Source organism: Pelobates fuscus, chromosome 4 (genome assembly GCF_036172605.1).
Source record: "Pelobates fuscus isolate aPelFus1 chromosome 4, aPelFus1.pri, whole genome shotgun sequence".
NCBI classification, from domain to species: domain Eukaryota; kingdom Metazoa; phylum Chordata; class Amphibia; order Anura; family Pelobatidae; genus Pelobates; species Pelobates fuscus.
In genome coordinates this window covers 1552902-1572500 of record NC_086320.1, presented here as the reverse complement: position 1 = coordinate 1572500, position 19599 = coordinate 1552902, and the positions used below count along the sequence as shown (strand labels likewise).

The following is a 19599-nucleotide window of genomic DNA, read 5'->3' as shown; positions in this document are numbered from 1 at the left end:
TTATTATTATTATTAATAAAGCGCCAACAAAGTGTAATTATTATTTATAAAGCGCCAACAAAGTGCAATTATTATTATTATTATTATTATTATTATTAATAAAGCGCCAACAAAGTGTAATTATTATTTATAAAGTGCCAACAAAGTGTAATTATTATTATTATTATTATTATTAATAAAGCGCCAACAAAGTGTAATTATTATTATTATTATTATTATTTATAAAGCGCCAACAAAGTGTAATTATTATTATTATTATTATTATTATTATTTATAAAGTGCCAACACAGTGTAATTATAATTATTATTACTTATAAAGCGCCAATAAAGTGTAATTATTATTATTATTATTATTATTATTTATAAAGCGCCAACAAAGTGTAATTATTATTATTATTATTATTATTAATAAAGCGCCAACAAAGTGTAATTATTATTATTATTATTATTAATAAAGCGCCAACAAAGTGTAATTATTATTATTATTATTATTATTATTAATAAAGCGCCAACAAAGGGTAATTATTATTTTATTATTATTATTTATAAAGTGCCAACACAGTGTAATTATAATTATTATTACTTATAAAGCGCCAATAAAGTGTAATTATTATTATTATTATTATTATTATTATTACTTATAAAGCGCCAACAAAGTGTAATTATAATTTATAAAGCGCCAACAAAGTGCAATTATTATTATTATTATTATTATTATTAATAAAGCGCCAACAAAGTGTAATTATTATTTATAAAGCGCCAACAAAGTGCAATTATTATTATTATTATTATTATTATTATTATTATTATTATTATTATTATTATTTATAAAGTGCCAACAAAGTGTAATTATAATTATTATTTTTTTTTTTTTTCAATTCTTTATTTTTATTGTGTAAAAGTTTAACAGACAGGCTTGCTATGCCACGACAATAAACACAGGCATTTCAAGAAGCGTAAGACTTTTGAGGCATATGATAGTACTGCACATTTTTTTTTTAAATGAGAAACAGGCTGAGACATGTAATGTCACTTAACAAGAGAACAATTAGATTGTGTGAAACATCTTGTTTGGATTGACACTGGTGGATACAAATATAATACTTCAAAATAAGGTAACAGGCTAAACAGTAGGTAATTCCCTGGCATGGGAGCCGCTGAATTATAATTATTATTATTTATAAAGCGCCAACAAAGTGTAATTATTATTATTATTATTATTATTATTATTATTTATAAAGCGCCAACAAAGTGTAATTATTATTATTATTATTATTTATAAAGCGCCAACAAAGTGTAATTATTATTATTATTATTATTAATAAAGCGCCAACAAAGTGTAATTATTATTATTATTTATAAAGCGCCAACAAAGTGTAATTATTATTATTATTATTTATAAAGCACCAACAAAGTGTAATTATTATTATTATTATTATTATTATTATTCATAAAGTGCCAACAAAGTGTAATTATTATTATTATTTATAAAGCGCCAACAAAGTGTAATTATTATTATTATTATTATTATTTATAAAGCGCCAACAAAGTGTAATTATTATTATTATTATTATTATTATTATTATTTATAAAGCGCCAACAAAGTGTAATTATTATTATTATTATTATTTATAAAGCGCCAACAAAGTGTAATTATTATTATTATTATTATTAATAAAGTGCCAACAAAGTGTAATTATTATTATTATTTATAAAGCGCCAACAAAGTGTAATTATTATTATTATTATTTATAAAGCACCAACAAAGTGTAATTATTATTATTATTATTTATAAAGCGCCAACAAAGTGTAATTATTATTATTATTATTATTTATAAAGCGCCAACAAAGTGTAATTATTATTATTATTATTATTTATAAAGCGCCAACAAAGTGTAATTATTATTATTATTATTATTCATAAAGTGCCAACAAAGTGTAATTATTATTATTATTTATAAAGCGCCAACAAAGTGTAATTATTATTATTATTATTTATAAAGCACCAACAAAGTGTAATTATTATTATTATTATTTATAAAGCGCCAACAAAGTGTAATTATTATTATTATTATTAATAAAGCGCCAACACAGTGTAATTGTTATAATTATTATTATTATTGCTATTTATAACCAGCCAGTAAAGTGTAATTATAATAATAATAATTATTATTATTATTATTATTTATAAAGCGCCAACAAAGTGTAATTATTATTATTATTATTAATAAAGCGCCAACACAGTGTAATTGTTATAATTATTATTATTATTGCTATTTATAACCAGCCAGTAAAGTGTAATTATAATAATAATAATTATTATTATTATTATTATTTATAAAGCGCCAATTATTAGACCTCAACAAGAAAAGACAGCAAAAGACTGACAGGACTAACAAATATACAGATAGACTGTCACAAAAACAGGAGGAGACTACTAGGGCTAACAGACATACAAAGAACAGTCTCTTTTATATATTTATCAGAGAGAGACTGCTCGGATAACAGATATACAGGGAGACCATCAGAGAGACAGCATGAGCCTGATAGGGTATATAGGTACAAAGACAGCCAGAGCTAATAGATATACAGTCAGACCGCATGAGACTATTAATAGGTTTAACAGATAGACAGAGAGACAGCCAGGGTTAACCAATATACAGAGAGGCAGCAGGAGACAGCCATGGTTAACACATATACCAAAATATATTAAAGATTAAAAATACCTGTAATGGGAAAACCTGGAAAAAATCAGAGACAATAAAATCCTTTATTAATATGTTTATAGTCGCCCTTTGAGTTCCTCTCGCTAGCCCTAGCAGGCTTTATCTGCACCAACAATCCTCTCCTAATCCTTTAATTACAGATGGAACTCCTGTAAGAAACCTACTGTAGGCAGAGTATCCTCAACCAACAAGTTACCACCCTAACCATAACCCATCCTAGCCCTATCACCCTAACCATACCCCCCTAATATATCCTAACCATAACCCATCCTATTCCTATCACATTAACCCTACCACCACACTACCACCCTAATCATAACCCATCCTAGCCCTATCACCCTAACCCTACCACCCTAATATATCCTAACTATAACCCATCCTATTCCTATCACAATAACCTTACCACCACACTATCCCCCTAACCATAACCAATCCTAGCCCTATCACCCTAACCATACCCCCTATTATATATATCCTAACCATAACCCATCCTAGCCCTACCACACTAACCATACCCCCTAATATATCCTAACCATAACCCATCCTAGCCCTATCACCCTAACCATACCCCCCTAATATATCCTAACCATAACCCATCCTATTCCTATCACATTAACCCTACCACCACACTACCACCCTAATCATAACCCATCCTAGCCCTATCACCCTAACCCTACCACCCTAATATATCCTAACTATAACCCATCCTATTCCTATCACAATAACCTTACCACCACACTATCCCCCTAACCATAACCAATCCTAGCCCTATCACCCTAACCATACCCCCTATTATATATATCCTAACCATAACCCATCCTAGCCCTACCACACTAACCATACCCCCTAATATATCCTAACCATAACCCATCCTAGCCCTACCACACTAACCATACCCCCTAATATATCCTAACCATAACCCATCCTATTCCTATCACATTAACCCTACCACCACACTACCACCCTAATCATAACCCATCCTAGCCCTACCACACTAACCCTACCACCCTAATATATCCTAACTATAACCCATCCTATTCCTATCACAATAACCCTACCCCTCTAACCATAACCCATCCTAGCCCTACCACATTAACCCTACCACCCTAATCCATCCTAACCATAACCCATCCTAGCCCTACCACACTAACCCTACCACCCTAATGTATCCTAACTATAACCCATCCTATTCCTATCACAATAACCCTACCCCTCTAACCATAACCCATCCTAGCCCTACCACACTAACCCTACCACCCTAATATATCCTAACCATAACCCATCCTAGCCCTATCACCCTAACCATACCCCCCTAATATATCCTAACCATAACCCCATCCTATTCCTATCACAATAACCCTACCACCACACTACCACCCTAATCATAACCCATCCTAGCCCTACCACACTAACCCTACCACCCTAATATATCCTAACTATAACTCATCCTATTCCTATCACAATAACCCTACCACCACACTACCCCTCTAACCATAACCCATCCTAGCCCTACCACATTAACCCTACCACCCTAATCCATCCTAACCATAACCCATCCTAGCCCTACCACACTAACCCTACCACCCTAATATATCCTAACTATAACCCATCCTATTCCTATCACAATAACCTTACCACCACACTATCCCCCTAACCATAACCAATCCTAGCCCTATCACCCTAACCATACCCCCTATTATATATATATCCTAACCATAACCCATCCTAGCCCTATCACACTAACCATACCCCCCTAATATATCCTAACCATAACCCATCCTATTCCTATCACAATAACCTTACCACCACACTACCCCCTAACCATAACGCATCCTAGCCCTACCACATTAATCCTACCACCCTAATCCATCCTAACCATAACCCATTCTAGCCCTACCACACTAACCATACCCCTCTAATATATCCCAACCATAACCCATCCTATTCCTATCACACTAACCCTACCACCACACTACCACCCTAATCATAACCCATCCTAGCCCTACCACACTAACCCTACCACCCTAATGTATCCTAACTATAACCCATCCTATTCCTATCACAATAACCCTACCACCACCACAATACCCCCTAACCATAACCCATCCTAGCCCTACCACATTAACCCTACCACCCTAATCCATCCTAACCATAACCCATCCTATTCCTATCACACTAACCCTGCTAACTACCCCCTAACCATAACCCATCCTAGCCCTACCACACTAACCCTACCACCCTAATATATCCTAACTATAACCCATCCTATTCCTATCACAATAACCTTACCACCACACTACCCCCCTAACCATAACCCATCCTAGCCCTACCACATTAACCATACCCCCTAATATATCCTACCCATAACCCATCCTAGCTCTACCACACTAACCATACCCCCCAATATATCCTAACCATAACCCATCCTAGCCCTACCACATTAACCCTACCACCCTAATCCATCCTAACCATAACCCATCCTAGCCCTACAACACTAACCATACCCCCCTAATATATCCTAACCATAACCCATCCTATTCCTATCAAACTAACCCTACCACCACACTACCACCCTAATCATAACCCATCCTAGCCCTACCACCCTAATGTATGCTAACTATAACCCATCCTATTCCTATGACAATAACCCTACCACCACACTACCCCATAACCATAACCCATCCTAGCCCTACCACATTAACCCTACCACCCTAATCCATCCTAACCATAACCCATCCTATTCCTATCACACTAACCCTGCTAACTACCCCCCTAACCATAACCCATCCTAGCCCGACCACACTAACCCTACCACCCTAATATATCCTAACTATAACCCATCCTTGCCCTATCACACTAGCCATACCCCATAATATATCGTAACTATAACCTATCCTAATCATATCACACTAACCCTACCACACTACCACCCTAACCATAACCCATCCTAGCCCTACCACACTAACCCTACCACCCTAATCCATCATAACCATAACCCATCCTAACCCTACCAAACTAACATTACTACATTTATCCATCCTAATCGTAAACCAACCTAGCCCTACCACACATACCCTAACCCGACCACCCTAATCCATCCTAACCATAACCCATCCTAACCCTTCCAAACTAACCCTAACTCCTTAATCCAACTACCCATTACCCATCCTAACCCAACCACACTTACCCTAATCCTACAACCCTAATCCATCCTAACCATAACCTATCTTAGCCCTACCACACTAACCCTAAGGCTACCACCCTAATCCATCATAACCTTAACCCTTACTAAGGCTATCACACTAACCCTATCCACACCACCCTAATCCTTCCTAACCATTACCATCCTAACTCTACCACACTAACCCATCCTAACCCTACCATTCTAACCCTCACCCATCCTGACATTTCCACCTTAACCCTAAGCCATCCTAACCTACCAATCTAACCCCAACCCATCTTAACTTTACAACCATAACCCATCCAAACCATACCGCCCTAAACTTAACCCATTCTAGCTCTATCACCTTAACTCTAACACCTTAGCTCTAACCCAATTTAGCCTACCACCATAACCCATCCAAACCCTTCCACCTTTACCCTAACCTATCCTAACCCTAACACCTTAACTCTAACTCATCCTAATCCTACCACCTTAACCCTAACCCTACCACCCTACACCCATCATGACCCTAACATTCCAACCCATCCTAACACTACAACTTTAACCCATCCTAGCCCTACTACCCTAATTCTAACACTACCACCCTATCCCCAACACCCTAACAGTGTAATAAATATGCATCAAATTACCATCTGTTATCTGTACTTAATATGAGTAGGAACACCTGACCAGGATGTGATGTATACATTGGGATTGTCCCTGATGTCTATAAGGTTCCCTGTAACAATCCACTCACAATAATTGTCAGTTTCTCAGCATTATTCTCTAAAGTGAGGATTGGTTGGAATTCAACATGATGTTTAAAGTTAAAACCAATCTAAGAAAATGGAAAGCAAAACTAACCGGGTGAAGATTTCTAATTACATTTTGAAATTAAAGGGATGCTGTAGGCACCCAGACCACTTCATCTCATCTTATTGGTCTGGGTGCAGTGTCCTTGCCCCCCTGAGCCCTGCAATGTAAAACATTGTAGTTTTAGTGAAACATCCTCTAGTGGCCGTCTTCTAGATTGAGTCAAATCTTTCCTATGGGGAAGGCCTAATGGGTGTGTGCCCATTCTCGTGATGTCACAGGAGGAGGAGCCCAAACCAGCAGCGTTGGCATTGGAATCAAGTAAGTGAAAAAAAAGGATTTTTTTTTTAACCCTTTCTTGACTGGGGTGTCCAGAGGGGTCCGGTGGCAGAGGGACACTATAGTGTTAGGAATACAGTTTTGAATTCCTAAAACTATATTGTTCCTTTAACTTTGAATTCCCAGCAACCTTCACTTCACTGAATAATTCTGTGCATTTTATTGATTTCATGTTTCCAGCCGTACTTGCTGTTGTTATCATTGATGTTTTTGTTGGAATTGATGTTTCTGTCTCCAAAGAACCTAAAAAAGAGCAAAATATAATAAATATAATAATTTTCTCATTTTCTCATTTAACATATAATTAAAGGACAAAACTATCAGCATCGGGGACTCAGCAAAGTAAATACACAACAACCGCCTACTAAATGCGTGCTTGCTGTAAAATGGTGATCAATCTTTCTCCCAGCTTGGACACTCATGGAACCTGATCCAGCCCTGGTTATAATGAGAGCTCGGGGAAATCACTGACCCCACTCACCACAAGCATCCAGAATATACGCAGAAAAAGAACCCACGTATCAATGCTCCCACCAGGGCCGTGTTTAACACGGGGAAATTGGGGCAGCTGCCCAGGGCCCAGTTACTCCTGGGGGGTCCATGGCTCCACTGCCCATAGCCTGCATAAAAATATCCCCCCCCAACCATTGGCCCGCGGTACTGGTATTGTGGCTGCACCGGGGCCCATACTCTAGGGGGGCTCACCGGGTGGCCAATACACTTAGGGCCACCCGGTGAGCACGTTAAGCATGGGGTCTGGTCGTGCTGTTAAATGGTACCCAGGTAAAGAGCCCATGGAGCAATGCTCCCACTCACCATCAGCATCCATAATGTACCCAGGTAAAGAGCCCATGGAGCAATAGTCCCACTCACCACCAGCATCCAGAATGTACCCAGGTAAAGAGCCCATGGAGCAATGCTCCCACTCACCACCAGCATCCGGAATGTACCCAGGTAAAGAGCCCATGGAGCAATGCTCCCACTCACCATCAGCATCCATAATGTACCCAGGTAAAGAGCCCATGGAGCAATAGTCCCACTCACCACCAGCATCCAGAATGTACCCAGGTAAAGAGCCCATGGAGCAATGCTCCCACTCACCACCAGCATCTAGAATGTACCCAGTAAAAGAGCCCACGGACAATGCTCCCACTCACCACCAGCCCCAGAATGTACCCAGGTAAAGAGCCCACGGAGCAATGCTCCCACTCACCACCAGCCCCAGAATGTACCCAGGTTAAGAGCAAACGTAGCTCAAACTCATTTTTCTTAAGTCGGTGTGCGCAGAAATTTGCTCTTGAGGAAAATATTTTTTTTGATCCAAAATTTTGTGCGCACTGAATGTTTAAAATAGTTTTCACTATAAAATTGAAACTATTAAGCCTGAAATAGTTTCTTGATAATTGTGGTACAGCCTCTCTCTCTCATGGTTTATAACATTACAGTATTACTGTGTGATAATATACTATTAGTAGTTACACAACAGTATTACTGTAATGTCAGCTTCTCTGCCCATTTTGGTCTGTCAGACAGTCCGTAAAAAGCAATAGGGGGTGACTGCGCAAACAAGGCTACACACAATTAACATTTTCCTTAAAACATTTCTCTAGCTTGTTGCCAATAGACATGTGCAATTCGTTTCGGTCCGAATATGCATTCGGACAATTGCCGAAGTGCCGAATTGCCGAAGTGCCGAGGTTCCGAAGTTCCGAAATTACCGAATTTCCGAAGGTCCGAAGTGCTGAAGTTCCAAAGTGTCAAAGGGCCGAAGTGCCGAAGTTCCGAAGCACAGAGTATTGCCTAAGTACTAATATACTTACCCAGTGAAAGAAGAAGAATGTTACATTGTATACAATTTTAAATAAAAAGTATACAAACATAGCCAGGATTCAGCTGTAAGCATTTGCAACACTTACAACAATCAAGTAACATTCATTCATATAAAATGCAAGTTACTTAGCCTGTCAATGTAATGACAGGAATGAATAAGTAGATAACTCCCTAATTCCCACGGCATTAGGGAGCTATCTACTAAAAGGCTGAAAGACCTAAATTGGTCTTTCAGCCAAATTTACTAATACTAAGTAAAGATGACTTAGTATTAGTAAATGATGCCCCTACTCGCTATACCGCGAGTAGGGGCATGTCTAGTAAACAGTGAGCAGCCTGTAAAAGAAAAAAAAATAAGTTCCCCCCTCCCGAGCCCCTGGCCCCCACCCCTGAGCGGTGGGTGGGGGTCCTAAATCAGAATAAGGGGGGGACCTAATGTCCTCCCCCCTGGCCCCCACCCCTGAGCGGTGGGTGGGGGCCCTAAATTATAATATGGTGGGACCTAATGTCCTCCCCCCTGGCCCCCACCCCTGAGCGGTGGGTGGGGGCCCTAAATTATAATATGGTGGGACCTAATGTCCTCCCCCTGGCCCCCACCCCTGAGCGGTGGGTGGTGGCCCTACAGTAAAATAAGGGGGGGACCTAGGGTCCTCCCCCCTGTCCCCCACCCCTGAGCGGCGGGTGGGGGCCCTAAATACTAATAAGGGGGGGGGACCTAATGTCCTCCCCCTGGCCCCCACCCCTGAGCAGTGGGTGGGGGCCCTTAATTGAAATAAGAGGGGTGGGACCTAGTGTCCTCCCCCTGTCCCCCACCCCTCAGCGGCGGGTGGGGGCCCTAAATACTAATAGTGGGGGGCCCTTAATTGAAATAAGAGGGGGGGGACCTAGTGTCCTCCCCCCTGGCCTCCACCCCTGAGCGGCGGGTGGGGGCCCTAAAACAAATCCCCCCCAGGTGACTAGGGGTCCCCAAACCCCTAGTCACCCACTCCTCCCCAATACAAATTATCCCCTTACCTACCCCCTCACCCTAAAAAGTAATGAGGGGGGGACCTTTAACCCACCAGTCAGAGTGCTCTGAGCCTAATTGCAGGGCGGGGCAAGGCTTTATAAGCCTTCCCCCGCCCTGCAGAGCTCAGTCTGTGCGGAGCCCTCCATGGGTGAAGATGGATTATTATTTTTTGCGCTCGTTTTTTTTTTTTTTTTTTTTTTTATAATTGCGTCGGTTATTATGTTTTTTTATTTGGCCTTTTTGGATTTTAGAAGAAATAAAACATCGAGTGGTAAGTTTTATTTTTATTTTTTTACAGGTATTTAGTTAAAGGTCCCCCCCATTAGTTTTTAAGGTGAGGGGGGTAGGTAGGGGGATAATTTTTATTGGGGGGGAGAGGGTGACTAGGGGTTTAGGGACCCCTAGTCACCTGGGGGGACAACATTTTTTTTAGGGCCCCCACCCACCACTCAGGGGTGGGGGCCAGGGGGGTGGACATTAGGTGTCCCCCTTATTAGTATTTAGGGCCCCCACCCGCCGCTGAGGGGTGGGGGCAGGGGGAGGACATTAGGTTCCCCCCTGTTTTACTGTAGGGCCCCCACCCACCGCTCAGGGGTGGGGGCAGGGGGGAGGAAATTAGGTCCCCCCTTATTAGTATTTAGGGCCCCCACCCACAGCTCCCCCACCTTATTAGTATTTAGGGCCCCCACCCACATTAGTTCCCCCCCTTTATTTTACTGTAGGGCCCCCACCCACAGCTCAGGGGTGGGGGCCAGGGGGAGGACATTAGGTCCCCCCTTATTATAATTCAGGGCCCCCACCCAACGCTCAGGGGTGGGGTCCGGGGGGGAGGACATTAGGTCCCCCCCCCATCATTTTACGTTAGGGCCCCCACCTGCCGCTCAGGGGTGGGGGCCAGGGGGAGGACAATAGGTTCCCCCCCTATTAGTATTTAGGGCCCCCACCCGCCACTCATGGGTGGGGGCCAGGGGGAGGACCTTAGGTCCCCCCCCCCCTATTTTACTGTAGGGCCCCCACCCACCGCTCAGGGGTGGGGGCAGGGGGGAGGAAATTAGGTCCCCCCTTATTAGTATTTAGGGCCCCCACCCACAGCTCCCCCACCTTATTAGTATTTAGGGCCTCCACCCACATTAGTTCCCCCCTTTATTTTACTGTAGGGCCCCCACCCACAGCTCAGGGGTGGGGGCCAGGGGGAGGACATTAGGTCCCCCCTTATTATAATTTAGGGCCCCCACCCAACGCTCAGGGGTGGGGTCCGGGGGGGAGGACATTAGGTCCCCCCCATCATTTTACATTAGGGCCCCCACCTGCCGCTCAGGGGTGGGGGCCGGGGGGGTACTTTTTTTTTTAAACAGTGAGCAGTCACAGGCTGCTCACTGTTTAATAGACATGCCCCTACTCGCGGTATAGCGAGTAGGGGCAAAATTTACTAATACTAAGTAATTTTTACTTAGTATTAGTAAATTTGGCTGAAAGACCAATTTAGGTCTTTCAACCTTTTGGTAGATAACTCCCTAATACCATGGGAATTAGGGAGTTATCTACCAAGCGGCTGCAAGAGAAGTCCCGAGGTGCCGAAGTCATGAAATTCCGAAGTGTCGACGTGCCGAAGTGCCAAAGTTGCTGAATTTCCGAAGTGCTTAAGTGCCGAAGTTCGGAAGTTGCCGAAGTTCCGAAGTCTTGAAGTGCCGAATTTCCGAAGTCCCGAATTGTAAAAATCCCGAATTTCAGAATGCCGAACCGAACCGAAATTTTTTCCCATGCACATGCCTAGTTGCCAATATACTTTGCCTTCACCACAGTAAATATCAATTTAACCCGTAAATCAAATAGATGTTTAATTCAGCCAAAATATAATATCGGTAGCTTGTTGACTGTATTTGGACTTATTAACTAAACCTCTATCATGGATGAATTTTTATTCCAAGCTGGAGCATATTCAGAACAAGCAGACACTATGCAATTTACCCAAGAGGAAAATATCCCGTGGGAACAGACTGGATTGGAATTGCCACATAATCTAACTGCTAAGGATATTTATTTAAAACTTTCTAAGCTACGTAGGAAACGAATTGATTTAGATATGCACAGTCTTTTTCTTTCAGATTACTATAAGGCCAAAAGGATCCCTAGAGGATTCTGAGTACTTAATGTACCTACCATAGGTAGGGGTAAGGCTAAGGTCTGTAAAGACTGGACTATGGTCCTCAACAAAGCATCATTGGACATGATGCTCATCCTTATTAAAGATGTCAGAGAGGATTTGGTTGATGTGGATAAGAACATTCTGGAAATTGAAGCTGAGCATGCCGTATTTTTAGCTTCTGTGGAGGGGCAGAAATTACAACACAAGCTCCAAGAGGACCTGTTAAAGTACAAGAACGAATTAATCAGGTTCAAGAAGCAGAAATTTGAGAAAGTTCAACAAGACTACCAGGACCATAGGGTCTACAGGTGGTTAACTGGAAATAGTACACAAAGGCCGAGAAGACAGCGTAAAAGAATTGTCAAACCCAGAATAGTCACCATTGACACCACGTCAGGCGAATCCGCCTCCGATAATGATACTAATGAACCTACATCCCAACCTCCACTTTTTTTAGGGACTCCAGACACGGGCACCTCAACCAGGAGCCAGGTAAAAGGAAGCATAGAACCAGAAGAGGTCGGCCAACCAAAAGGGAAGCCAAAAGGCAAGCCACCGCACAAGAAATAATTCCCATATTTAATTTGTCCCACAGGCCGTTAATCAAAGAAGAAGTTGATTTATTAAGTCGAGGACTATCGTTTGTCGCCACGGCCAATGCTAACCAATTCAAGTGGGAGGTGGAATGGTTCAAGTTCGGCAGGAACCTTCGATTGAAGGAATATTTTAATAAAGCTAATACCACTACTGCTACTACGACCAATGATGAAATGAAAGAAAGATTTTGGCTGAAATCAACTTTTGATCCCTCAACAAATAAATCTTCAATTAAAACTTTTCTATCATTGACCAACAAAGATGCACAGGAGGCAATAACTAAGTCTATAAATAGACGACAGAATGTCTCAAAGCACCAACGCAAACTATTTAAAAACTTAGCTGAAGATAAATCTATTATTATCCGTGCTGCAGACAAAGGAGGGGGTATAGTCCTAATGGACTATATTGATTATGCCAACGAGTTGAAAGGTCAATTACAGGACACAAGCACGTATCAGCTCCTGGATCATGATCCTACTGCAGATTTCCAGTGCATTATATATGATACTCTTTCGATGGGCCTAAGAGCGGGCTTTATCGATATTGATCTGTTTCAGTTTCTCAACCAGAAGCATCCACACAGTCCCATCATTTACAGCATCCCGAAGATCCATAAGAATGCTCAAAGACCTCCAGGACGCCCAATAGTGTCTGCAATCAAAGGAATCTTAGAACCTTTAGCCAAATGGCTTGATTCTTTGTTCAAGGGACCAATTGAACAATTAGAAACTTGCATTAAGGATACACCTACACTCTTGAGCAAAATCAATAACATCAGATTTTTGGATGATAAGCCCATCCTAATTACTATGGACGTAAAAAGCCTATACACCGTTATCCCACATGAAGGTGGTATAGAGGCCATGCGACAGGTGCTTACAGCTTCAGCAGTGTCTTGCAGACATCGATGCAATCAGACCCGGGGCTAACTAACCCCTAATCCATGTAATAGCTTAACCGTAGCAAAGATCTCAGTGGAGATCAAAATGTTGTTTCATTTGCCTGTAATTCCAATAAAAGTGTGACACAAGTGACCTTGAGTGCTCTTTATTATTGTCTATTCCTTTTATGTGCAATGATTTCAAGTCATACATCACAAGATGACTTCATTGTTTTGAACCTTTATGGACTAGTCACCATTGGTTCGTTTGGTTGTGGAAACCAGTAGGGGAGTTTCCATGTTTGAGACAGCCATTTCCACTAACATTACGGAATTTGTAAGATGAACCCTATCCTACTCCACCTGCTGGACACTGTGAGGTTATTATCCAATACAAATGCCCCCAGAATCGATAGTACTGTGTGTTGAATGGATTAACTTCCATGAGTTTATGCTGTGGTACTGAGATGATCCTACAGGGAAGCTATAAATTCCATGACAGACTTTGCACTTTAACATCTTCAGCAGAAAGTCGAACAAAAGACCCACATCCCAGGGTATTGCAGAGCATTTCAAACTCATCTTCAAACCAGTGATCTGAGACCAACTTGCTGAGTGGGCTTTATGATGCAGGACAAGTCTGCATCATAAAGGTGTACAGTGTGTCTTGTGTACAGACGGAGTTTGTCTCATGCACATAGATCACTGATTTCCTGAAACAGATGTCTAGGGATAATTCGGAGGAGATGCCCCTTGGATCCTTCTGCATGCAAAGAAGCACAACTACCAATCAATGATAAGTTCCTTACTTCTGATTTACAGAATCCAATGGTTGTGCTGTCAGCACTAATTTGCTCTGTGTTCTCAGCCTATCATTGTCATCTAACGTTGGATAGGCTAATATTCACCTAGCTTTCACCAAGCCACGAAAACTGACAGGGCTGTCCTGGTCAGGAAAGCCATGATTTTTGGTAAACCACTTGAAAACAGGTTTGCAGATTCTTTGTACCATAACAACTTAACATTTAGAATGAACTGGTAATGGTGCTTAGAGTGTCTCGTTACATTTGATCATGGCGACTAATTTTAGCTGTTAATATTAACTACAGAAAATATAACACTGACCATACAATTTACAAACCAGAGAGAGGAACTCAAATTACCTTTACAGACGACTCCCAAGGCCTTGGACTCTTTACAAATGTTGTGGTTTTTGTGATAAATGGAACAATTCCAAAGTGAGGCTGTGTCTTTACAGATGAAGCTAGTGTAGGTGCTGAGAGAGTGGTTATGGCACGTTTTACGAACAAAAGACCCACATCCCAGGGTATTGCAGAGCATTGCAAACTCATCTTCAAACCAGTGATCTTCACATACTGTGCCCCACACTCCATCCGTGAACACTTCAACACGACCAGAACAATTGTCTGCACCACCAGACACTCGCACCGCTTTATGATCTGCAAAGAAAGACTGGCCATGGTTAGTAAAATAGTAAATTCTGAGGCACGTTATCCAGAGCACAGATGCTCATCTTCCTCTGTGTCTATCTGTACAGTGGGCAAGCTTGGCAGACTGAACATGTTTTAATTTTCTAAACATGGGAGGATGCTGACACATTGGCCACACATTATGAATGAAGCAACGTTATCTCTTTACGTTAAAGGAACACTCCATGGTACCAAGAGTGCCATGGTGCTCTCTAAGGCTAAGTAGTCAAACCATCTGCAAATAGTTTAATAAGCTAAGCCCTGCACCAATGGATGTCGCAGTGCAGAGAGCTTCTGGCTCTCTAGAAGGGGAGTGGCGTCCTCTGGATCCCACGTAAGTTCACACACTTTCTTCTTTCCGATTCCAACATGTTCAGGAAGGCATTTCTAGCAGTTTTGGTGTTTATCTCGGTCCACAGAATGGAAATGCCATAAGGTTTAATTTACCCTTTTCAAACCCTGCTAGTTTTATTGAAATAAAAAAAAAAAAATGTACTGTTAAAATGATACTGTAGGCACTATAACTATAAGCATCTTATTGAACTGGTTATAGTGCCTAGAGATCCCTGGCATATTCCTTCCATTCAGTGTTAAACAATTTAATCTCATTGAAGTGGTTATAGTACATGCCCCCTGCAGCCTCACTGCTCAATTCTCTGCCAGTTAAAAGTTAAATCAATTTGTTTATGCAACTCTAGTCACACCTCCCTGCATGTGACTTACACAACCTTCCTAAACACTTCCTGTAAAGAGTCATCTAATGTTTACACTTCCAGTATTGTACAGTCTGTTTTATTTATAATTTCCTATTTCCAGCTTTGTTAATAGCTTGCTAGACCCTGCAGGATCCCCTGTGTGACAATACAAATATATAAAACTGAGTATAAAGAAGAACCATGTAAATCTCTTTCTATGCAAAGTTGATATGTAAATTGGTCTGTTCAATGTTTCTTTTGGAAAGGAAGATTTGATTGCCATTGTCTAGCTATTATGATTTTAGTAGCTAAAAAACAACATATAGAAAGACATCTTTACGATATAGAAGATAAAGCCCATTTTAAATGTAGTAGGGCCACATCAGGTTCTCTTTTTAGGTTTAAATTAGATAGAGCGTTAAATAATACGCAGGTCCATGACCATAATGGTGTTACCAATTTACAGTACAACCATATGTGTAAGAAGGATCCATCCAAACATCCGCACCGCCAACAGTGAGGATTTTGGTCTGTGTACCATCTTAGAGATTTTATATGGCGTCAGATACCATTTATACATTATCCTGTATTGACGTTCTATTTACATGGCGTCAAATACCATTTATACATTATCCTGTATTGACGTTCTATTTATATGGCGTCAAATACCATTTATACATTATCCTGTATTGACGTTCTATTTATATGGCGTCAAATACCATTTATACATTATCCTGTATTGACGTTCTATTTACATGGCGTCAAATACCATTTATACATTATCCTGTATAGACGTTCTATTTATATGGCGTCAAATACCATTTATACATTATCCTGTATTGACGTTCTATTTACATGGCGTCAAATACCATTTATACATTATCCTGTATAGACGTTCTATTTATATGGCGTCAGATACCATTTATACATTATCCTGTATTGACGTTCTATTTATATGGCGTCAGATACCATTTATACATTATCCTGTATTGACGTTCTATTTATATGGCGTCAGATACCATTTATGCATTATCCTGTATTGACGTCCTATTTATATGGCGTCAGATACCATTTATACATTATCCTGTATTGACGTTCTATTTACATGGCGTCAAATACCATTTATACATTATCCTGTATAGACGTTCTATTTATATGGCGTCAAATACCATTTATACAATATCCTGTATTGACGTTCTATTTATATGGCGTCAGATACCATTTATACATTATCCTGTATTGACGTTCTATTTACATGGCGTCAAATACCATTTATACATTATCCTGTATTGACATTCTATTTATATGGCGTCAGATACCATTTATACATTATCCTGTATTGACGTTCTATTTATATGACGTCAGATACCATTTATACATTATCCTGTATTGACGTTCTATTTACATGGCGTCAAATACCATTTATACATTATCCTGTATAGACGTTCTATTTATATGGCGTCAAATACCATTTATACATTATCCTGTATTGACGTTCTATTTATATGGCGTCAGATACCATTTATACATTATCCTGTATTGACGTTCTATTTATATGGCGTCAGATACCATTTATACATTATCCTGTATTGACGTTCTATTTATATGGCGTCAAATACCATTTATACATTATCCTGTATTGACGTTTTATTTATATGGCGTCAGATACCATTTATGCATTATCCTGTATTGACGTTCTATTTATATGGCGTCAAATACCATTTGTACATTATCCTGTATTGACGTTTTATTTATATGGCGTCAAATACCATTTATACATTATCCTGTATTGACGTTCTATTTATATGGCGTCAAATACCATTTATACATTATCCTGTATTGACGTTCTATTTATATGGCGTCAGATACCATTTATACATTATCCTGTATTGACGTTCTATTTATATGGCGTCAAATACCATTTATACATTATCCTGTATTGGCGTTCTATTTATATGGCGTCAGATACCATTTATACATTATCCTGTATTGACGTTCTATTTATATGGCGTCCGATACCATTTATACATTATCCTGTATTGACGTTCTATTTATATGGCGTCAGATACCATTTATACATTATCCTGTATTGACGTTCTATTTATATGGCGTCAGATACCATTTATACATTATTCTGTATTGACGTTCTATTTATATGGCGTCAAATACCATTTATACATTATCCTGTATTGACGTTCTATTTATATGGCGTCAGATACCATTTATACATTATCCTGTATTGACGTTCTATTTATATGGCGTCCGATACCATTTATACATTATCCTGTATTGACGTTCTATTTATATGGCGTCAGATACCATTTATACATTATCCTGTATTGACGTTCTATTTATATGGCGTCAGATACCATTTATACATTATCCTGTATTGACGTTCTATTTATATGGCGTCAGATACCATTTATACATTATCCTGTATTGACGTTCTATTTATATGGCGTCAGATACCATTTATACATTATCCTGTATTGACGTTCTATTTATATGGCGTCAGATACCATTTATACATTATCCTGTATTGACGTTCTATTTATATGGCGTCAGATACCATTTATACATTATCCTGTATTGACGTTCTATTTATATGGCGTCAGATACCATTTATATATTATCCTGTATAGACGTTCTATTTATATGGCGTCAGATACCATTTATACATTATCCTGTATTGACGTTCTATTTATATGGCGTCAGATACCATTTATACATTATCCTGTATTGACGTTCTATTTATATGGCGTCAAATACCATTTATACATTATCCTGTATTGACGTTCTATTTATATGGCGTCAAATACCATTTATACATTATCCTGTATTGACGTTCTATTTATATGGCGTCAAATACCATTTATACATTATCCTGTATTGACGTTCTATTTATATGGCGTCAAATACCATTTATACATTATCCTGTATTGACATTCTATTTATATGGCGTCAGATACCATTTATACATTATCCTTTATAGACGTTCTATTTATATGGCGTCAGATACCATTTATACATTATCCTGTATTGACTTTCTATTTATATGGCGTCCGATACCATTTATACATTATACTGTATTGACGTACTATTTATATGGGGTCAGATACCATTTATACATTATCCTGTATTGACGTTCTATTTATATGGCGTCAGATACCATTTATACATTATCCTGTATTGACGTTCTTTTTATATGGCGTCAGATACCATTTATACATTATCCTGTATTGACGTTCTATTTATATGGCGTCAGATACCATTTATACATTATCCTGTATTGACGTTCTATTTATATGGCGTCAGATACCATTTATGCATTATCCTGTATTGACGTTCTATTTATATGGCGTCAAATACCATTTATACATTATCCTGTATTGACATTCTATTTATATGGCGTCAAATACCATTTATACATTATCCTGTAATGACATTCTATTTATATGGCGTCAGATACCATTTATACATTATCCTGTATTGACGTTCTATTTATATGGCGTCCGATACCATTTATACATTATCCTGTATTGACGTTCTATTTATATGGCGTCAGATACCATTTATATATTATTCTGTATTGACGTTATATTTATATGACGTCAGATACCATTTATACATTATCCTGTATAGACGTTCTATTTATATGGCGTCCGATACCATTTATACATTATCCTGTATAGATTTTCTATTTATATGGCGTCCGATACCATTTATACATTATCCTGTATTGACGTTCTATTTATATGGCGTCCAATACCATTTATACATTATCCTGTATAGATTTTCTATTTATATGGCGTCAGATACCATTTATACATTATCCTGTATTGACGTTCTATTTATATGGCGTCAGATACCATTTATACATTATCCTGTATTGACGTTCTATTTATATG

The 19599-nt window shown here is 39.4% G+C and overlaps 1 protein-coding gene across 2 annotated transcripts in view; it reads right to left on the bottom strand.

The window, feature by feature from the left end:
* The window catches only part of LOC134608233 (CD5 antigen-like), a 515634-nt gene that overhangs the window by 160855 nt on the left and 335180 nt on the right, over positions 1–19599 (bottom strand). For both annotated transcript variants that reach the window (XM_063450897.1, XM_063450898.1), the window contains exons 4-5: positions 14670–14966; positions 7228–7284 (exon numbers count right to left, since the gene is read on the bottom strand). In XM_063450897.1, the coding sequence (XP_063306967.1) occupies positions 7228–7284; positions 14670–14966 (354 nt within the window). The remainder of the gene's footprint in view (positions 1–7227; positions 7285–14669; positions 14967–19599) is intronic.